At 41.4% G+C, this 23,368-nt stretch overlaps 1 protein-coding gene across 3 annotated transcripts in view; it reads right to left on the reverse strand.

The window, feature by feature from the left end:
• Positions 1 to 654: 654 nt before the first annotated feature.
• The window catches only part of THAP1 (THAP domain containing 1), a 34,088-nt gene continuing 11,374 nt past the window's right edge, over positions 655 to 23,368 (reverse strand). The window contains exons 2-4 of one of the 3 annotated variants that reach the window (XM_068234260.1): positions 21,102 to 21,195; positions 10,670 to 10,865; positions 655 to 3,606 (exon numbers count right to left, since the gene is read on the reverse strand). In XM_068234260.1, the coding sequence (XP_068090361.1) occupies positions 3,220 to 3,606; positions 10,670 to 10,865; positions 21,102 to 21,195 (677 nt within the window). In that variant the 3' untranslated portion in view covers positions 655 to 3,219. The remainder of the gene's footprint in view (positions 3,607 to 10,669; positions 10,866 to 21,101; positions 21,196 to 23,368) is intronic. The other 2 variants (XM_068234261.1, XM_068234262.1) reach the window with 2 other exon arrangements.

Consider the following 23,368-nt stretch of genomic DNA (forward strand, 5'->3'; position numbering starts at 1 on the left):
ATGTGAAGTTTATAGGTACTTGAGGACTATAAAAAAAAAAAAAAAAAACTTCCCAGACACTGTGGATTCCAATTCACACGATACTTCAAGACTGCAAATCAGAGATGATAAAAACAACGAACGAGGAGCAAAACATTCTCCTGAAGGCTCATACAGAACTCAGACCATAGTCTTTGGAAAATGGAAGATCACAGACCAATGTTACCCCCTTCCATGTAGTATGAGAGCCATACCGTCACAGTCTATTCTATGGAGCTGAACTCCCCATCAGACAGAAATCTTTGCAAGACGCTGCACACAAAGATGCTGTAGACATATAAAAGATCAGTATCTGCAAAAGATCTGTTCCTGCAAAATGCATTCATAGTCTATGAGATCTGCAGATCATACACACCTTGTTTAACTGACATTCATCTGCAGATCAGATCCACCAGGATGGATTTTCAGATCTGCAGATGATTGTCTGATCTGCAGATGAATGTCAGTTAAACAAGGTGTGTATGATGATCTGCAAATCTCATAGACTATGAATGCAGTTTGCAGGAACGAGTCTTTGGCAGGAACAGATCTTTTGCAGATACTGATCTTTTGTGTCTGTACAGCATCTTTGTGTGCAGCATTTTGCAAAGATTTTTTTTCTGATGGGGAGTTCAGCTCAATAGAATAGACTGTGTAGGTATGGCTCTCATACTACATGGAAGGGGGTAGGATTGGTCTGTGATCTTTCATTTTCCAAAGACTATAGTCTGATGTGTGTATGTGGCCTTAACACACAACTCTGCATTGATTCAGAAAGGGTGTTAACAAGTAACCAATAAACCCTTTAATCATTGGTTAAATAATTTGATAACTGACTGGCTACCTGCTTTGGTTAGCTCTCACACCCTTTCTGGGTCCGTCATAGGAAACCTGCATTTTAGGATTTATTTTTATTTTCTTTTAAACTACCACTAGGAAGAGCCACCCATATATTGAATGCCATTTCACCTCTAGATGCATGGGAAGGGGGGGGGGGGGGGGGGGATATAAAAATTGACAGCGATAATGATCTGTCAAAGGTTCTATCCCTTCGAGACAGGTAAAAAGGCTGTATGAAAACACATCACGTAATTATAAATTGCTATCAAAAGAATGTCGCAGAGAAAGGGAACACACGCGCCCTGGCAAAGTGGCAGAAGCATCAACTGGTGCCAAGAGAGGGAGACAGGGAAAGCAAGCACAAGGTGGCATAGAGATAGAGAAGTTGAAGTGGCAGAGAGTGTGATTTAGTGCAGAGAAGGAGAGATTGAAAGAACAGTACACAAAGTGGTGCAGAGACAGGGAGAGGGTGCATAAAAGGCAGGCAAAGAGGGGACACACAGTATCAGAGAAAAATGGCTAAATGAGAGAGAAAGCACAAGAGTGAAACAAAGAGTCATAATAGCCACACTTAAAAATGACCATAATGAAAAACTGTAGAATTTAAATACATATAAATGTACATTTCGCCCAAAGTAACATGCGCTATAAATTACTTTTTTTTCCCTATGTCACTGTCATGTACAGTAGGAAGTGAAAATCTGACAGATCTTTCAGGTTTTGGGCTAGTCTCCTCATGGGGAAGTCATTTCTTTATTTACAAAAACAATAAACTGCAGTTGCTCAGTCCAACTGCCAAAATAGTGTACAAATGAGTAGGGAAGCTGGATCCATACATCTTTGTATAGATCCTTTAGGGCTCGTTTCCACTATCGCGAATCTGCATGCGTCCAACGCATGCAGATTCGCACATGGTATGCAAGTAGGTGGGCCTGTTTCCACTGTAGCGTTGGTGATGTGCGTTTTTTTCAGCGGTAAAAAAACGCACAAAAGAGCCAACGATTTCGCCTGCGTCGGGAATCCGAGCGAATCGCCGCTAATGTATTTAATAGTAAAAACGCATGCGTTTGTTACATGCGTTTTTACCCGCGATTTCGCACCTTTTTCAATTTTATTTAGCCCTGGCAGTGTCATGGTTAATTTCGCATGGCACCCTGCCATGCGAAATCGCATGCGAAATCGCGGGTAAAAACGCATGCGGAAACGCATCCGCATGCGTTTTTTACAAGCGTCGGAATGCGGCCGAAATCGCGTCGCAACAGTGGGAACGAGCCCTTACAGGGAGTGTTTTTGTAAAGAATAAAAAAGTAATACTGAATCTCCTAGGACGAGAGGAACTAGACCAAAATCCATTATATCTGTCAGTTTTTTACTACCTACTGTAAGTGACAGCAACATAGGAAATAAGTAATTTGGAGTACATTTTATATCTAAGCATTTTAAATCTTACATTTTTTCCCAGATAATGCTGCTTCATATGAATGCTGGCTAAAGGCAGTGGGGGTCATCTCGAGAGGAGGTGGAAATAAATGTGGACGATGATGGTGGAGGTGCAAGGTTTTGCTAGGGATGGCTCTAAGATACTATGTTATTGTGAGAAATCACGTACGTAAATATTACCTAGACTTCAAATCTGATCATAGATCATTCTTTAGGTAATCAGAAGCATGCTAGTTGTGTACATTTGAAATGGCCACAGACAAATTCCGGTGCAGGGTGAAGCCAACAGACTACTCACCCTGCTGCAGGAAAACTCCTGGGTGGTGCTCATGCTATTTCCCCTCAGAGTTGTCGCAACTGGGTGGCTACTTAATTTGGCCACCGGCCATTGCCGGCAGCAGAATTACCTCTTATTTCTTTCTAATTTGAGCTCTGGGTATTGCTGGCAGCCAAATGATATTCTGAGCACTGCTATAGCCGTAATTCTCATTACAGCCTATGGCGGCACCCACACCACTGTGCTGAAATTTACTGATTCATACTAGTTGCCCATCATCGTATCCCATAACCCAGGATGCATTTTCTGTAATGAAACTGTTCAACTATATTTACACTAATTCATTAACTTGTAATGAGAAGAATTATTTTACAGAAACTAAAAAGGTGGAACTGAACAGTGCAGTAGTGAGGTATACAAGCAGATATTAATATCATTTAAGATCTCAAGAGAAAAAATAAATCCTTCTCCCCTGTACTATTGAAATAACAAATATCCTCAATACCAGCAAGCAGTTATTACAAAACAGGTGTTGGTCTAAGGCAGTTTACTAAAACACATTAGATTTTTTTTCTTTTTTTCTTTTTTTTTAAATAGCAAACAGTTATCTCACTACTACACGATGAAACACGCAAGCTAAACATTCAGATGATAATCGTTTGAGCTTCAGTTGTTTCAGCTTCACATTCATTGTACAGTTCAAAGTAATTGCTGGGAACAAGCACAATACCAGCTCCATTTCTGTAATCAGTAACCTCTTTCTCAAGTTTTTCCAAAGTACGTTCTTGTCTTCTGCATCTCTGGTTTGCAATCCGGAGTTTCTTCCTGAGTTTGTCAACTTGCTCTTCTAGCTGTTGTATTCTCCTTCTCTGATGGACAGTATCTTCCACTGTGTAATTGTGGTCACAAATCACTGCTATGTGACTTGGTGTGTATGGAGGAGGCAGCAATAATCCAATAGCAGGGTCTATTTCAGGAGCAGCAACAGGTATAGGTGAAGTGATCTCCTCTCTTTTAACAGAGCCTCCACTCTATAATAACAAACAAAAACAAGAGTTTTATAGCACATTGATTTGAAAGAACATACAGTTATCCCAAATAAATGTAACTGCTTTCTTTTTTTATATTCCAGGATGAATACATTTATTCAGGAGGTGTAGAGGACAGCAACGTCTACTCTCTGTCGCAGCTAGCGTTCACTGTTTAGTGTATAAGAGACAGCTTTCGGTACAGATGACAGACATGACAGACTCACAGTTATGCTTAATATGCAAGCAGCAACATCTAGTGGTGGGAGGATGAATGGGTGACCCCACATAAAAACAGTCACGAGGACAATTAAGCCTGGTACACACATCCAATGCAGTGTTCTCCCCAGAATTATTTTCCAGCCGGGTGGCATGAAATAGTAGCCGGGTGGCATGAAAAAGCAGCCGGGTGGGGAGAGATGAAAATGCAGGGCAACTCTGCTTACAGCATAGGAGGTGGTGAGGAGGTGAGCCAATGACAGCCGGGTGGTCACCAAATCTAGCCGGGTGGAGCACCCGGCTAAAAGAGCCTGGGGAGAACACTGCAATGGCCAATCACTGGCAATTTTACCATCTCCATGAAGTATGAGGGCCAACAGATTGTGAATACTATGAACAAATTGTGTAGGTAAGCTCGCATACTGCATGGTAGTGGTAAAATGAGCCAATCAAAACTGGATGTGTGTACCAGGCTTTTGACCAGGTAGCCAGAAAAAAAAAATTATCTGTAAAGCTAAACACACGTTTTTTAAATTTATTTTTAATAGCAACCACAAGGACAGAAAAGTGTTAAAGCATTGTTCCCTAACCAGGTCCTCAAGACTCACCAACAGTCCACGTTTTGTGGAAATAAAGAGAAGCTAGGTAATCAGCTTTGCATGCACCTGTGAATGCTGGTGGTTTCCTGCAAAACATGTACTGCTGATGGGCCTTGGGGACAGAGTTGGGGAACGGACAGATCACATGATGAGATAAAGATGTACACTAATATTTCTGCATGTAAGTAGTCGGTGTTCCTTTATCTCACTGTAAGGGCTGATTTCCACCGGGAGCTGTGGCCATTTCTGATTCAGCCGCGGCTCCTGTTCTGCTGCCCAGCCGCAGCCCGTATCTCTAAGCCATGCTATGCCCGGCTATAGTGATTCAGCTGCGTGCTGCATAACATTGCAGCATGCTGTCCAGATTTGCACCAAAGTGCAATCTGGACGGCAAGCCCATGTTAGGGGTCGGCAGAGTTTTCCTGCCCCTCTCGTGTGTGGGGAAACGCTACAGATTTCTGTTAGAGTTGGCACTGGCACTATTGGCGATAGGCCCTTCGGGTTAAGAATACAGTTTTTCTCTAGTCGAACCTCAGTCAGACTATTGCATTTCAGTGTAACCCTCATTGATGACTAATTACAAGCCATAAGACGCTTCTCCGGCAAACAAACTTTTCGTTTCAGGGATTAGAATAAAAAAAAAAATAAGGGCTCGTTTCCACTATAGCGAATCCGCATGCAGGCACCGCATGCGGGTTCGCATAGGCAATACAAGCCGTCAGATTTCGTGTGCGGCTGGAATGCGGACGAATCGCCCGCAATGCTTTTAATAGGGAAAATCGCATGCGGCTTTGTCATGCAGTTTTCCCCCGCGATTTCGCATGTACTGCTATGACAATTTACACAGGCAGTGACATGGTTAAATTCACATGCTTCTTAGCCATGCGAAATCGCGGGGAAAACATCATGCGGAAACGCATCCGCATGCGATTTCGTCCGCGGTGGAATCCAGGCAATTTTGCACCGCAACAGTGGAATCGAGCCCTAAAACAAAAAAACAAACAAAAAAAAAAAAAGGTGCTTGCTTGTTTTGCTTTTGCCGTAGAACACTACAAATCTGTGTCATTCAACTGAGACAAAAATATTAAACCTACTTTTTTAGCTTTCAAAGCACAAAATAAAATAAACTGTGGGTTTAAAAAAAAAAAAAAATACAGAAATAATGAAAAACTAAAATTGTAGAATATTGGTAACATCACCAGTATTCCACTATTGATAAGAGGTAATGGTAAAATATCGGTGAAGTTATTACTATCCACATTCTCTTGAGCCCAAATTAACATGCGTACTTTTTACCACTTCTGTCCCCTTGCCACGCATACAGTGGTGTGAAAAACTATTTGCCCCCTTCCTGATTTCTTATTCTTTTGCATGTTTGTCACACTTAAAATGTTTCTGCTCATCAAAAACCGTTAACTATTAGTCAAAGATAACATAATTGAACACAAAATGCAGTTTTAAATGATGGTTTTTATTATTTAGTGAGATAAAAAACTCAAAACCTACATGGAGCTGTGTGAAAAAGAAATTGCCCCCTAAACCTAATAACTGGTTGGGCCACACTTAGCAGCAATAATTGCAATCAAGCGTTTGCGATAACTTGCAACGAGTCTTTTACAGCGCTCTGGAGGAATTTTGGCCCACTCATCTTTGCAGAATTGTTGTAATTCAGCTTTATTTGAGGGTTTTCTAGCATGAACCGCCTTTTTAAGGTCATGCCACAACATCTCAATAGGATTCAGGTCAGGACTTTGACTAGGCCACTCCAAAGTCTTCATTTTGTTTTTCTTCAGCCATTCAGAGGTGGATTTGCTGATGTGTTTTGGGTCATTGTCCTGCTGCAGCACCCAAGATCGCTTCAGCTTGAGTTGACAAACAGATGGCCGGACATTCTCCTTCAGGATTTTTTGGTAGACAGTAGAATTCATGGTTCCATCTATCACAGCAAGCCTTCCAGGTCCTGAAGCAGCAAAACAACCCCAGACCATCACACTACCACCACCATATTTTACTGTTGGTATGATGTTCTTTTGCTGAAATGCTGTGTTACTTCTACGCCAGATGTAACAGGACATGCACCTTCCAAAAAGTTCAACTTTTTGTCTCGTCGGTCCATAAGGTATTTTCCCAAAAGTCTTGGCAATCATTGAGATGTTTTTTTTAGCAAAATTGAGACGAGCCTTGACGTTCTTTTTGCTTAAAAGTGGTTTGCACCTTGGATATCTGCCATGCAGGCAGTTTTTGCCCAGTCTCTTTCTTATGGTGGAGTCGTGAACACTGACCTTAATTGAGGCAAGTGAGGCCTGCAGTTCTTTAGATGTTGTCCTGGGGTCTTTTGTGGCCTCTTGGATGAGTTTTCTCTGCGCTCTTGGGGTAATATTGGTCAGCCGGCCACTCCTGGGAAGGTTCATCACTGTTCCATGTTTTTGCCATTTGTGGATAATGGCTCTCACTGTGGTTCACTGGAGTCCCAAAGCTTTAGAAATGGCTTTATAACCTTTACCAGACTGATACATCTCAATTACTTTTGTTCTCATTTGTTCCTGAATTTCTTTGGATCTTGGCATGATGTCTAGCTTTTGAGGTGCTTTTTGTCTACTTCTCTGTGTCAGATAGCTCCTATTTAAGTGATTTCTTGATTGAAACAGGTGTGTCAGTAATCAGGCCTGGGGGTGACTACAGAAATTGAACTCAGGTGTGATAAACCACAGTTAAGTTATTTTTTTAACAAGGGGGGCAATTTCATTTTCACACAGGGCCATGTAGATTTGGAGTTTTTTTTTCCTCACTAAATAATAAAAAACATCATTTAAAACTGCATTTTGTGTTCAATTATGTTATCTTTGACTAATAGTTAACGGTTTTTGATGAGCAGAAACATTTAAGTGTGACAAACATGCAAAAGAATAAGAAATCAGGAAGGGGGCAAATAGTTTTTCACACCACTGTATCTTCATCCCTGCGAATTTCACTTCAGGCACAGGGTCATAGATACGCCTCTGTTTACTAACCGCCGCAATCCTGTACTTCTGTAATCGGGGAATAGGAAACAGCTGTTTCCAACCCCTGATCACTGTAATGAATCAGAGCCTCCGGCAGCAGCTCTGAGTTGAGTTGGGTTAGGGTAGCAGAATCTTGTGGCCAAAAAGTAAAATACACCCTAATACTACATTATACACTTTTACATAAAAATGAATAATTTTTCTAACTCCTACCACCCTTACCCCATAGTTACCAAAATAAAACATTACATAATAAAAAACAAAAAAACACTACATAAAACGTTACCTTGGGGACTTTTTTTAATATGTATGTCGTTAGGGTATATTACTGTTGCTTTTGTAAATAAAGGCTTGTAATTATTGTTAAGGTAAAAAAAACAAAAAAAAACAAAACACTATTACGGGAAAAAAAAACCTTTATTTCCAAATAAAATATTATCGCCATACATTGCACTAGGGAAACAATGTAATAGTTGCAACAACCAGGACAAATGGGCAAATAAAGTGTGTGGGTTTTATCCACAGTAGAGAGTTTTATTTTAAAACTATAATGGCCAGAAACTGAAAAATGTATTTTTTTCATTCTTTTCTTATTTTTCCAATTAGAATAAAATAACTCTGCAAAATGTACCACATAAAAAAAGCCTAAGTGGTGGAGAAAAAAAAACAAAAACAAGACATAGATCGTTTTGTTGTGATAAGTAGTGGTACAGTTACAGGTGAATGAATGGAAGGAGCTCTGAAAGGTGAAAATTGCTCTGGTACAGAAAGTGAAAAAACCCTCAGTAGGGAAGTGGTTAAAATGTACGCTCAAGGCTTTGTAGCATGTGGGTTCACCATAATCGATTTTATTTTTGCTAGATTAATCCAGTTCTCAGGATTCAGATTAATAAAAAAATAGTTAAAAAAAAAATCAATAAAAAAAAAACCTCAAAACTGAGAAAAAATATACTGAATGCATTTCAAATGTAAAATCTAGTTTAAAAAAATGGTTTAATAAGCTAAAACTAGTCTAAACAAACATGTAAATTAAGATTAAGCACTACCATTAAAGGATACTTGGTGGAATGAGTGGAGGAATGGACAATACACAAAGGTATGTGGATCCAGCATGAACATACCTCTATGCTAATCTAAGGTAGCTTTGCCTCAGAGGTCAGGTATCCTTTAAGAGTATTTTTACATTTTTTTTGTTCACAGACTGTATTTTGACTGTGTATTTCACTGTCTGCTTGGACTTCAGCTCTGAACAGAAAACACTACAACATTTGTATGTTCTCCCCGTGTCTACGTGGGTTTCCTCCAGGCACTCCGGTTTCCTCCCACGTCCCAAAAGTATACACTACATGATACATTCATAAACATATGACAATGGTAGGGATTAGTTTGTGAGCTCCTTAGAGGGACAGTTCGTGGCAAGATTATATATATATATATATATATATATATATATATATATATATATATATATATATATATATATATATATATATATATATACAGACATACACATACACATACATATATATATATATATATACACAGACATACACATATATATACATATATATATATATATATATATATATACAGACATACACATATATATATATATATATATATATATATATATATACACAGACATACACTATATATATATATATATATATATATATATATATATATATATATATATATATATATATATATATATATATATATATATATATATATATATATATATATATATATATATATATATATATATATATATATATACATATACACACACACATACACATACATACATACACACACACACACAGGATCTTCTCAAAAAATTAGCATACTGTGATAAAGTTCATTATTTTCTGTAATGTACTGATAAACATTAGACTTTCATATATTTTAGATTCAAATACACACAACAGAAGTAGTTCAAGCCTTTTATTGTTTTAATATTGATGATTTTGGCATACAGCTCATGAAAACCCAAAATTCCTAGCTCAAAAATTAGCATATTTCATCTGACCAATAAAAGAAAAGTGTTTTTAAAACAAAAAAAAGAGTCAACCTTCAAATAATTATGTTCAGTTATGCACTCAATACTTGGTCGGAAATCCCTTTGCAGAAATGACTGCTTCAATGCGGCATGGCATGGAGGCAATCAGCCTGTGGCACTGCTCAGGTGTTATGGAGGCCCAGGATGCTTCGATAGCAGCCTTAAGCTCATTCAGAGTGTTGGGTCTTGTGTCTCAACTTTCTCTTCACAATATCCCACAGATTCTCTATGGGGTTCAGGTCAGGAGAGTTGGCAGGCCAATTGAGCACAGTAATACCATGGTCAGTAAACCATTTACCAGTGGTTTTGGCACTGTGAGCAGGTGCCAGGATGTGCTGAAAAATGAAATCTTCATCTCCATAAAGCTTTTCAGCAGATGGAAGCATGAACCCACTTTTGAACCAGAAACAGCGGCAGAAGCGCCTGACCTGGGCTACAGAGAAGCAGCACTGGACTGTTGGTCAGTGGTCTAAACTACTTTTTTCGGATGAAAGCAACTTTTACATGTCATTCGGAGATCAAGGTGGCAGAGTCTGGCCTGCCAACTCTCCTGACCTGAACCCCATAGAGAAACTGTGGGATATTGTGAAGAGAAAGTTGAGAGACGCAAGACCCAACACTCTGGATGAGCTTAAGGCCACATTGAAGCATCTTGGGCCTCTATAACACCTGAGCAGTGCCACAGGCTGATTGCCTCCATGCCACGCCGCATTGAAGCAGTCATTTCTGCAAAAGGATTCCCGACCAAGTATTGAATGCATAACTGAACATAATTATGTAAGGGTTGACTTTTTGTTTTAAAAACACTTTTCTTTTATTGGTCGGATAGAATATGCTAATTTTTTGAGATAGGAATTTTGGGTTTTCATGAGCTGTATGCCAAAATCATCAATATTAAAACAATAAAAGGCTTGAACTACTTCAGTTGTGTGTATTTGAATCTGAAATATATAAAAGTCTAATGTGTATCAGTACATTACAGAAAATAATGAACTTTATCACAATATGCTAATTTTTTGAGAAGATCCTGTATGTATATACACACATATATATACACACACACATACATACACACATACATACACATAGATAGATAGATACTGTACAGCGATGCATAAGATGTCGGCATTATATAAATATTAAATAATAATAATAATAAAAAAATCTACATGTCTTAAACTTACTGATGGTTTAGACTCTGTGTACGAGAATACAGTTGGAACTGCATTGTCCTTCAGAAGTTTATTATTGCAGGCTCTCTTAAAGCAGTCAGGAGTAAAATGATCAGAGCAGATGCTACTATATTTCGTTGGTTTGAAGTCTGCCCTCCTAACTGCGGCTTCCCATTTCTTACACAAGAGAGGTCTGGTCAGAGGAAATCTGTTGAAAAGATGCAAAACTCATGAGAACTATGCTATAAATACATCTAACTGAAATGAGTTATTTGGCTTACGTTAGTAATGAAACATTCTAATTGCAATTTTCAAATGACAGGAATAAAAGTCACAATCCAGATTTAAGGCCTGTACACACGCTCGTTTAACCACTTCAGTACCAGCAGTCTATGGCCCCTTAAGGACCAGAGATCACTGGTAAGGAAAACTGAGCCTACCAGCGTCATGTCGCACAGATTTGCTGCTGATGATGATCATCCGTCGCTGAAGCTCACTCGCTATGCCGTCGCTATGACTGCATTTCATCGTCTCCTGACCCCGTGATCAGTGTAAGCCAATGAGATTGGCTCACAGTGATCATGGGGTCAGGAGCTAATGAAACCGGCTCACAGAGCTCTGCCGTCATACCAATGGCAATGCAAGTGGGCTGCAGCAGCGAGATCAGCGGTAGGCTAATTGAAATCAACGTCCTGGCAGGGATAACAATTCACAAACAGGACGTAGATTTTAATTAATGTGGTCCAGAAGTGGTTTTTATGTCTCCCAGAAGGGATCTAAAACCCGATCCCTCAGGCGACATTGCAGAACGGACACAGGCTAGCAATTTATTCTGTTGCTATGCGCGGAAAATGAGGGCAGACAGAGCATCGGTTTTGACAGCGGGCAGGGTGAGTGGGGAGAACAAAGAAGGCAGCCGTTAGGAGCTGCCAGGAGGCCGCAATAGCAGCATAGGGGGCGATATACAGGCTGGGAACGCGAAGAATCACTCGCGTTTCCATGCCTGTCGGCCGGTGACGGCCAAACCGGAAGTGCTCGCCGGCGGGTCCAGAAGCATCGGACCGGAGCTGCGAGGACACCGATCGTCTGCAGGGGGCTGAGGGAAGGCCCAGGTGAGTTAATCTCTTTTTTTTTTTTAACTTTAGGTTATCTTTAAAATGTATCATTATGTGAAAGTTCGGCTGCGGAAGCATCTCTCTGCATGGACCTTTCAAGCTCTGTGTGTAACCCTTCGAATGCTGCTCTAGTAAAAAAAAAAAAATGCTGGTTGCATATAATATGCTGTAAATAATGTTTTAGAGCAAAGTTGAAATGCAGGGTTATATTCCACTTTAAATTTAAGAGTAGCATTACCATGATTATTAGCCCTTGATATTTGAGATGTTTAACCACTTCAGTACCAGCATCCTCTGCCCCCTTAAGGACCAGAGGGTGCTGGTACAGTAAACCGCCGCTTCCCGACGAATCGCCACTAAAATGCGCCGCTCCCGACGGTCACGCCGCTCTGTCCTCGCCGCAGGCTGCTCTCTCTGCCGTCGCTACAACGGCAGAGTGCTGTGCGCCGGTCAGGAGCCGCTTTCATTGGCTCCTGACCCTGTCACTCAATGTAAGCCAATGGGAACGGCTTACAGGAATGACAGGGCCAGGAGCCAATGAAAACGGCTCCTTCCCGGCTCACAGTGCTCTGCCGTCGTTGAGATGGCAGGGCAGCACATTGCGGCAGGGACGGGCGGTGGCGCGCGGTCAATGGGACCGCAGCGCCACCCGCCCACTGTAGATTTAAACTGCGGCGGTCCGCAGGTAGTTAAAAATAACTAAAATTACAAACAAATATTTTCTCCCATATAAATTGCATAATCTACAAAAAAATAAATTAAAAAAAAAGGCAGTAACAAACTGAATACAAAATGGTGATTTAGTTTAAACGATAAAATAAACCCCCTAAAACACTCATTCTGAATCTCTAATGCATGTGGGGATATCCAATATGTATGTAGTGTACTAGCAGTTTACCGCCGCTAGATATGCCCCCATGTAAAATAATGACTGACAGTTCCTCTTTACAGAGACTTCAGGGGTCTAATAAGACCTTTGCTGTCTGCAGTGTATGTTAGAGTTATCCCTAGTTTATGTTGCTTAGCAACTTGTGACAACTCCGACAATAAGCATTGCAGAACCTACAGAGCTGATCGGGTTGCATTATGGGTGCCTAAATCACTTCTACAACAGCAGGAACCTTGCAATACTTCATAAAAGTAAATCCTTAAGCTGCAATGGCATGCGTCATAAAGACTTATTGACCTCAAAAATGAGTGGTTGCCATGTAGTATGGACCTTTTCCTAGCTATAACTATTCAGGTAATATTCTGCATTAAAAGGGACCCTATGGTGAAAAATTGTAAAATTTTAAATATGTGCAAACATATATAAATAAGAAGTACTTTTTTTCCAGAGTAAAATGAGCCATAAATTACTTTTCCCCTATGTTGCTGTCACAGTAGGTATTCAAAATTTGACAGAAGCGACAGGTTTTGGACTAGTCTATCTCTTCATAGGGGATTCTCAGCAAGGCTTTTATTCTTTAACCACCCTGGCGTTCTGATTAAATCGCCAGGGTGGCTGCGGGAGGGTTTTTTTTAAATAAAAAAAAAACTATTTCATGCAGCCAACTGAAAGTTGGCTGCATGAAAGCCCACTAGAGGGCGCTCCGGAGGCGATCTTCCGATCGCCTCCGGCGCCCAGAATAAACAAGGAAGGCCGCAATGAGCGGCCTTCCTTGTTTTGCTTATATCGTCGCCATAGCGACGAGCGGAGTGACGTCATCGACGTCAGCCGACGTCCTGACGTCAGCCGCCTCCGATCCAGCCCTTAGCGCTGGCCGGAACTTTTTGTTCCGGCTGCGCAGGGCTCAGGCGGCTAGGGGGGCCCTCTTTCGCCGCTGCTCGCGGCGAATCGCCGCAGAGCGGCGGCGATCAGGCAGCACACGCGGCTGGCAAAGTGCCGGCTGCGTGTGCTGCACTTTATTTGATAAAAATCGGCCCAGCAGGGCCTGAGCGGCAGCCTCCGGCGGTGATGGACGAGCTGAGCTCGTCCAGACCGCTCAGGAGGTTAAAAAGATATTCGCTAAAAAAAAAAAAAAAAAAAAAAAAAAAATTTAACAGTGATGCTGGCCAGTTTCCCTGCTCGCTACACAGTTTTTTGGCAGTTGGACAGAAAAACTGCTATTCACTAAGTGCTTTTGAAAATAAATAAATCCCTCAGAATCCCCCCATGAAGAGATGGACTAGTCCAAAACCTGTCGCTTCTGTCATATTTCTACTACCTTATTTAAGTGACAGCAACATAAGAAAACAGTAATTTATGGCTCATTTTACTCTGGAAAAAAAAAAACAAAACAAAAAAAAAACAAAAAAAAAAACACGTACTTATTTGTTTATGTTTGCACAGATTTTAAATTTTACAATTTTTCGCCATAGTGCCCCTTTAACTATTTTATCTACACTAAAACATGGAGTAGAACTTCTGATCTTACACAAATTCAAAAATTTGTGTACTGCTAGGTTTCTTTATAGCTATATTAACAAAACATGTATCAATATCAAGCACTGCAAGGTACGAAAGGCCAATGCCAAATTCAAACTGCGAGCAGTTATCTACGAAGGATTGGCTAGAGAGTTTATTTCATGTGATTTGCTGAACAGGGCAACAGTTGAATTTGTACACCTGAATTAATGGATCAGCATTTTACAATGCTTTTGGCCTGTTAGCACACAACCATGTGGCCTGGAGTGTCACAACAAATGCAGAGTGCACAATAAATATATACAACAGTTCTATACTGTATATGGTGGCCTTTAGTACTGCAATGCAGTATAGTGGAAAATGTTCTGCAATCTTGAATTACTTCAGTTCTATTAATTGAATTAATTGCAAGGTTTGTAAACACATTGCACAACAACCTGCAATGCCATTAGATGCATCTCTGAATGGGCATTCAAGTCATTGTCTGGCTACTAAAACACTTATGTTTAAAGGCATTTTTTCCCCTGCAACTGGGTGAGAAGTCTTTCCCATTATGTGGAACTGCAGTGGCACTATCCACATGATGAGGGCAGGACATACTGGGCATCCTGGCCGCCTGCGATTATTTACTGCATTTTAAAATTAACTGCAGTCTTATTACATGCATGACCCTCTGCTGGATGTACGTGGGCGAAACCAATAAGCCGGTCAGATCCCGCATACAGCTAAAATTCTTAAAAATAGGAGAGGTAGTGGTGCACTTACCTACTCCAAATAACATACCATAACCATAGTGACGTTTAAACAAAGAAATTTTATTTATACACTCCACATAAATTTGTAACGCATTTCGCAGGCGTGACCCTGCTTCAATCAGGCACTAGGAGGAAGCATACAACTAGAACTGTCCAGATCCACGTTAAGCGCTTCCATAAAATGTACAGACACTATGGTCTATTTAGGTGTCAGTATCTCTAAGCAATCAAAAGGACTAGAAAAGAATGGATTGTACTTGTGAGTGCTGGTCACACCTTTGGCATGGCCTATGCTCCCACAATCAGTGGCACGATGGGTTACTTTAACTAAAATAGTAATTTTGTACCAAGTACAGCAGTTGCCAATGTATTTTGCATTTGCAATATTTAGAAGTCTTAGTCAATCCTTGTATCCCTCGTCTAAAACAAATCCAGACCCAGAGTTAAATACACACAACTGGAAAATGTGAATTTTTAGTAAGGCCTACCAGTCGTCTCTACAGAAATTTTATGTTGCTGTTCAATTATCTTATCTTGCGCATGGGTTTCTAGGTGGCATACATAAATCTGAAGTCCGTAGTTTTAAGGCCTGGTTCCCACTTGTACCAGATCAGCAGAAGCGGACATGGTCAGGCTGGAGCCTGGGACAGATGCGTTACCCCCATAGGCTATATGTGGGAATGCATCTGCCTGCCCAGGATTATCGCGCACTGCACACAAGGTCCGCTTACTACAATAGATCCCACAGATCTGTTGCAGAGTGACAAGTGTGACCGGCTACTATTTATAAAATAGGAGCCATTCAAACCCCTAAAAAACCTCAGTTAATTGGGAGTGGTACTTCGATTCATAGATTGGCTGTTAGGGTTTTGGATGAATCTAACCGTATTTATGGTGTGAGCGGTTTACTTGATGTTACCCCCTTGTGGTCCAATTATAAGTATCCGCAACTGGCTTCATTTCATGGTGCTTTGGAATTGCAACAGATAGGGATTACCTCATTTAATCACGTTCTGGATCAGGGCTCTTTCAGATCTTTTGACCAACTCAAACAGAATCATAACCTTACGAATGCTCAGTTTTGTAAGTACCTACAACTACGACATTGCTGGCACGCTTAATTTGGCAACCTTCAAATGCCATTTTCTGATTTTCCGATAATTGGTGTACTTCGCATGCAGGGTATTGGGGGGGGGGGGGGGGGTAGGGGGACTTGTATCTATGCTATACACCTCTCTCATTACTGTATTGGCAACTCAAGATACAGATCTTTTTAACCACTTGAGGACCACAGTCTTTCTACCCCTTAAGGACCAGGCACTTTTTCCCCATTCAGACCACTGCAGCTTTCACGGTTTATTGCTCGCTCATACAACCTACCACCTAAATGAATTTTACCTCCTTTTCTTTTCACGAATAAAGCTTTCTTTTGGTGCTATTTGATTGCTCCTGCGATTTTTACTTTTTATTATAATTACCAAAAAAGACATGAATTTTGGCAAAAAAATGATTTTTTTAACTTTCTGTGCTGACATTTTTCAAATAAAGTAAAATTTCTGTATACATGCAGCGCGAAAAATGTGGACAAACATGTTTTTGATAAAAAAAAACCCAGTGTATATTTATTGGTTTGGGCAAAAGTTATAGCGTTTACAAACTATGGTGCAAAAAGTGAATTTTCCCATTTTCAAGCATCTATGACTTTTCTGACCCCCTGTCATGTTTCATGAGGGGCTAGAATTCCAGGATAGTATAAATACCCCCCAAATGACCCCATTTTGGAAAGAAGACATCCCAAAGTATTCACTGAGAGGCATAGTGAGTTCATAGAAGATATTATTTTTTGTCACAAGTAAGCGGAAAATGACACTTAATGACAAAAAAAAAATAAAAAAAAAAAAATTCCATTTCTGCTAACTTGCGACAAAAAAAAATGAAATCTGCCACGGACTCACCATGCCCCTCTCTGAATACCTTGAAGTGTCTACTTTCTAAAATGGGGTCATTTGTGGGGTGTGTTTACTGTCCAGACATTTTGGGGGGTGCTAAATTGTAAGCACCCCTGTAAAGCCTAAAGGTGCTCATTGGACTTTGGACCCCTTAGCTCAGTTAGGCTGCAAAAAAGTGCCACACATGTGGTATTGCCATACTCAGTAGAAGTACTATAATGTGTTTTGGGGTGTATTTTTACACATACCCATGCTGGGTGGGAGAAATATCTCTGTAAATGTCAATGTTTTCATTTTTTTTACACACAATTGTCCATTTACAGAGTTATTTCTCCCACCCAGCATGGGTATGTGTAAAAATACACCACAAAACACATTATACTACTTCTCCTGAGTATGGAGATACCACATGTGTGGCACTTTTTTGCACCCTAACTGCGCTAAAGGGCCCAAAGTCCAATGAGTACCTTTAGGATTTCACAGGTCATTTTGCGACATTTGGTTTCAAGACTACTCCTCATGGTTTAGGGCCCCTAAAATGCCAGGGCATTATAGGAACCCCACAAATGACCCCATTTTAGAAAGAAGACACCCCAAGGTATTCCGTTAGGAGTATGGTGAGTTCATAGAAGATTTTATTTTTTGTCACAAGTTAGCGGAACATGACACTGAAAAAAAACAATTAAACATGAAAACAAACAATTAAAATCAATTTCCGCTAACTTGTGACAAAAAAATAAAAACTTCTATGAACTCACCATACTCCTAACGGAATACCTTTGGGTGTCTTCTTTCTAAAATGGGGTCATTTGTGGGGTTCCTATACTGCCCTGGCATTTTAGGAGCCCTAAACCATGAGGAGTAGTCTGGAAATCAAATTCCGCAAAATGACCTGTGAAATCCTAAAGGTACTCATTGGACTTTGGGCCCTTTAGCGCAGTTAGGGTGCAAAAAAGTGCCACACATGTGGTATCGCCGTACTCGGGAGAAGTAGTACAATGTGTTTTGGGGTGTATTTTTACACATACCCATGCTGGGTGGGAGAAATAACTCTGTAAATGGACAATTGTGTGTAAAAAAATCAAAAGATTGTCATTTACAGAGGTATTTCTCCCACCCAGCATGGGTATGTGTAAAAATACACCCCAAAACACATTATACTACTTCTCCCGAGTACGGCAATACCACGTGTGGCACTTTTTTTGCACCCTAACTGCGCTAAAGGGCCCAAAGTCCAATGAGTACCTTTAGGATTTCACAGGTCATTTTTGTTTCAAGACTACTCCTCACGGTTTAGGGCCCCTAAAATGCCAGGGCAGTATAGGAACCCCACTAATGACCCCATTTTACAAAGAAGACACCCCAAGGTATTCCGTTAGGAGTATGGTGAGTTCATAGAAGATTTTATTTTTTGCCACAAGTTAGCGGAAATTGATTTGAATTGTTTTTCTTCACAAAGTGTCATATTCCGCTAACTTGTGACAAAAAATAAAATCTTCTATGAACTCACCATACTGCTAACGGAATACCTTTGGGTGTCTCCTTTCTAGAATGGGGTCATTTGTGGGGTTCCTATACTGCCCTGGCATTTTAGGGGCCCTAAACCGTGAGGAGTAGTCTTGAAACCAAATGTCGCAAAATGACCTGTGAAATCCTAAAGGTACTCATTGGACTTTGGGCCCCTTAGCGCACTTAGGGTGTAAAAAAGTGCCACACATGTGGTACCGCCGTACTCAGGAGAAGTAGTATAATGTGTTTTGTGGTGTATTTTTACACATACCCATGCTGGGTGGGAGAAATATCTCTGTACATGACAATTGTTTGATTTTTTTTACACACAATTGTCCATTTACAGAGAGATTTCTCCCACCCAGCATGGGTATGTGTAAAAATACACCCCAAAACACATTATACTACTTTTCCTGAGTACGGCGGTACCACATGTGTGACACTTTTTTGCAGCCTAGGTGCGCTAAGGGGCCCAACGTCCTATTCACAGGTCATTTTGAGGCATTTGTTTTCTAGACTACTCCTCACGGTTTAGGGCCCCTAAAATGCCAGGGCAGTATAGGAACCCCACAAGTGACCCCATTTTAGAAAGAAGACACCCCAAGGTATTCCATTAGGTGTATGGCGAGGTCATCGAAGATTTTATTTTTAGTCACAAGTTAGTGAAAAATGACACTTTGTGAAAAAAAACCAATAAAAATCAATTTCCGCTAACTTTTGACAAAGAATAAAATCTTCTATGAACTCGTCATACACCTAACAGAATACCTTGGGGTGTCTTTTCTAAAATGGGGTCACTTGTGGGGTTCCTATACCGCCCTGGCATTTTACGGGCCCAAAACCGTGAGTAGTCTGGAAACCAAATGTCTCAAAATGACTGTTCAGGGGTATAAGCATCTGCAAATTTTGATGACAGGTGGTCTATGAGGGGCCGAATTTTGTGGAACCGGTCATAAGCAGGGTGGCCTTTTAGATGACAGGTTGTATTGGGCCTGATCTGATGGATAGGAGTGCTAGGGGGTGACAGGAGGTGATTGATGGGTGTCTCAGGGGGTGATTAGAGGGGAAAATAGATGCACTCAATGCACTGGGGAGGTGATCGGAAGGGGGTCTGAGGGGGATCTGAGGGTTTGGCCGAGTGATCAGGAGCCCACACGGGGCAAATTAGGGCCTGATCTGATGGGTAGGTGTGCTAGGGGGTGACAGGAGGTGATTGATGGGTGTCTCAAGGTGTGATTAGTGGGGGGAATAGATGCAAGTAATGCAATGGCGAGGTGATCAGGGCTGGGGTCTGAGGGTGTGGGCGGGTGATTGGGTGCCCTAGGGGCAGATGGGGGACTAATCTGATGGGTAGCAGTGACAGGGGGTGATTGATGGGTAATTAGTGGGTGTTTAGAGGAGAGAACAGATGCAATGCACTTGGGAGGTGATCTGACTGCGGGTCTGCAGGCGATCGGATGGTGTGGGTGGGTGATCAGATTGCCCGCAAGGGGCAGGTTAGGGGCTGATTGATGGGTAGCAGTGATAGGGGGTGATTGATGGGTGATAGGTGATTGGCAGGTGATTGACAGGTGATCAGTGGGTTATTACAGGGAAGAACAGATGTAATTAATGCACTGGCGAATTGATAAGGGGGGGAGGGGGGGGTCTGAGGGCAATCTGAGCGTGTGGGCGGGTGATTGGGTGCCCGCAAGGGGCAGATTAGGGTCTGATCTGATAGGTAACAGTGACAGGTGGTGATAGGGGGTGATTGATGGGTAATTAGTGGGTGTTTAGAGGAGAGAATAGATGTAAACAATGGATTTGGGAGGTGATCTGATGTAGGATCTGCGGGCGATCTATTGGTGTGGGTGGGTGATCAGATTGCCCGCAAGGGGCAGGTTAGGGGCTGATTGTTGGGTGGCAGTGACAGGGGGTGATTGACAGGTTATCAGGGGGGATAGATGCATACAGTACACGGGGGGGGGGGGGGTCTGGGGAGAATCTGAGGGGTGGGGTGGGGGGGTGATCAGGAGGGGGCAGGGGGGGGGGGGGAGATAAAAAAAAAAATAGCGTTGACAGATAGTGACAGGGAGTTATTGATGGGTTATTAGGGGGGTGATTGGGTGCAAACAGGGGTCTGGGGGGTGGGCAGGGGGGGTCTGAGGGGTGCTGTGGGCGATCAGTGGGCGGGGCAGATCAGTGTGTTTGGGTGCAGACTAGGGTGGCTGCAGCCTGCCCTGGTGGTCCCTCCGACACTGGGACCACCAGGGCAGGAGGCAGCCTGTATAATACACTTTGTATACATTACAAAGTGTATTATACACTTTGTAGCGGCGATCGCGGGGTTAACATCCCACCGGCGCTTCCGTATGGCCGGCGGGATGTTACGGCGGGTGGGCGGAGCCAGTTGCCGGGGGAAGCGCGCGTCATCAATGACGCGATCGCTCCCCCGGCTAAGGAAAAGGACGCACCGCCTTAAGGCGTATTGCGGTCCTTAGGGGATCCACTTTGCCGCCGCCCATGGGCTGTGGGCGGTCGGCAAGTGGTTAAAGTGTAAATGGTCTGATTTTTTTTGACAGATATGGATGAGGAGCGGGAGGATGCTCTTAAATCTTACTTTTATACATCAATTTCAGCAAGTGGTAAATTAATGCAGTTCTATCTCATTAGACAGGCATATCTTACACCTCTTAGATTGTCTAAAATCAAAATTAACTATTCTCCGACCTGTCCCAAATGTACGGCTCCATCAGCTGACTTTTGGCACATGCTATGGGAATGTCCCTCGATAGGATCCTTTTGGATACAAGTGGTCCAGCTGCTGGAGAAACAAATAGATGTATGCCCCAAATTTTGTTTACTTAGTTTAATTCCAGAGCACCAATACACCAAATTTGAACATACTATGTGACGGGAGTCCCTTTTATCTGCACGTAGGTCTCTTACAATGTGTTGGATTACTACCAGAGTTCCATCAATTTCTGAATGGGTTCTCCAGGTTAATAAAGTCTTGCCGTATATTAAACTGGTATATCAACAAAGGAATTATCCTGGTAAATTTACTAAAGTATGGGGTAAATGAACCTTATCACCACTGACAGTCGTGATACAAGTATCTCCTAATAATCTTCACCCTGTTTGATAACCCTTCATTATGATGCTATTTTCTTTAATCAATGATAGCCTTGTTGTTATTATGTTATAATATGTCATGTTGACGTATGTTATTGGTTGTAATATGATAGTTTATCCTGCAAATGTAATAATTGGTCTCAGGTTTATACTTATTATAAATAATGTGCTGTACCTATTTGTGTATTACTCTACTGGAGACAATGTTATTCTGATGTATACAATTTGCAGATCTATCAATAAAACCGTGTTTAAAAAAAAAATAGGAGCCGTTCGCTGTCTGTTTAGCAATGAGCGGAGGCGACCAAAAAATTTCCATTTTTCCGCTCAAGTGGGAACAGAGCCTTACCCAGGCAATGGCAAATTCAAACTACTACTAATAGATGGTGTCCCCGGTATAAACTGGGGACACACAGCACTATGTGAAGAGAAATTAAAATGGTCAATGGCATGCAAGATGACCATATTAGAAGGCTGAGATTCTCATACCCCACTATAGAAAAATCATGGCCTTGATGAGTTTGCCGGACTAGACTGGCTTTAAATAGAAGGAAAAAAAAATACACGGGGTCTGGTCATTATGACAGGTGTTTGAAAATGCCAAATTCTCAGCATTTGGTAGTATCAAAGATGAATTTTCTTTTTGCCCAAACACTAACTGTAGGCAGTTTCAGATATGACAAGCTCTCTGGGCACAATATCCTACACTGGAAATCCAAATGATTGAATCCACATCTTCTAAACTATGCCTGTTAAAAATCCCTAATGGGACCCCACATGGTACAATTGTTTTCATCCAATCTTACCATTTCTATGTAATATTAGGGTAAATTAAGTGAATATACTGAAATGATAATTTAGGCAGTTCCCTTATATTACATAGAAATGGTAAGATTGGATGAAAAAAAAAAATTGTACCATGTATGGGCACCATAAGTGGGGGAAGTCACACTTGCAAGGATTTGCATGCTTTTTCGCCATGTGAAAATGCACATCCTATGAAGAATTGCAGGGAAGTGGAGGTAATGTGCATTTTCACGATGTGGGGGGAAAAATACCGGCTCTGTTGGCTTTTTTGCATGTGCAATTCCCTATTGCCAAAAATCAGCTGCTGTCAGCCAATAGAGTGCAGACTGCTTATTCAGCCAAGGAAAAATGCAGCCCTTTTCCACAAAACTCACAAAAAGGTGTGACCAGAGCCTTAAAGGACAACTGACCTGACAGGGATATGGAGGCTGCCATAATTGTTTTATAAATGTATTAATGCAGAGTGCCTGGATGTCCTGCTGATCCAGTGCTCCAGTAATTTTAGTCATAGACCCTGAACAATCATGCAGGTCTGGGGTTTCTGAAGTCTGGTTGCACTTGCCGTTTACTTGTTTTAGGTGTATGATTCAGACACTACTGATGCTTGAAAGATCAGCAGACTGCCAGGAAACTGCTATTGTTTGAAAGTACATAAAAATGGCAGTCTCCATATCGTTCTCAAGTCAGTTGTTTTTAAGGTTTTGGTGGCATGGGCTGGTTGGTCTTACTGTGTCTATCCGTTACAACAGAGGAATCTAAGGCAGTAATCTGAAAGCGGCCAATAACCCTTCTTCTGGCTTTCATTAATATTTTTAAAGATGTCAGATAATATATGCAGATCCCCAATGACTGCCAAGCTGGGGACTGGCCATGGCAATGCAGATGGGGGTGGTTAGAACTTTGGAAGTGTTAGGAGAAAAAAAAAAAAAAAAAAAAAGAATGCCAAGGTGGCTTTGCCAAGGAAGTGGGGCGGGGGGATGATTTACGGGTGAGTTATTAACAGACACCTGTAAGATATGGACTATACAGGTCTCAATGCTTTTGTCTGTGTGAGC

The sequence above is a fragment of the Hyperolius riggenbachi genome, chromosome 1 (genome assembly GCF_040937935.1).
Source record: "Hyperolius riggenbachi isolate aHypRig1 chromosome 1, aHypRig1.pri, whole genome shotgun sequence".
Lineage (NCBI taxonomy): Eukaryota > Metazoa > Chordata > Amphibia > Anura > Hyperoliidae > Hyperolius > Hyperolius riggenbachi.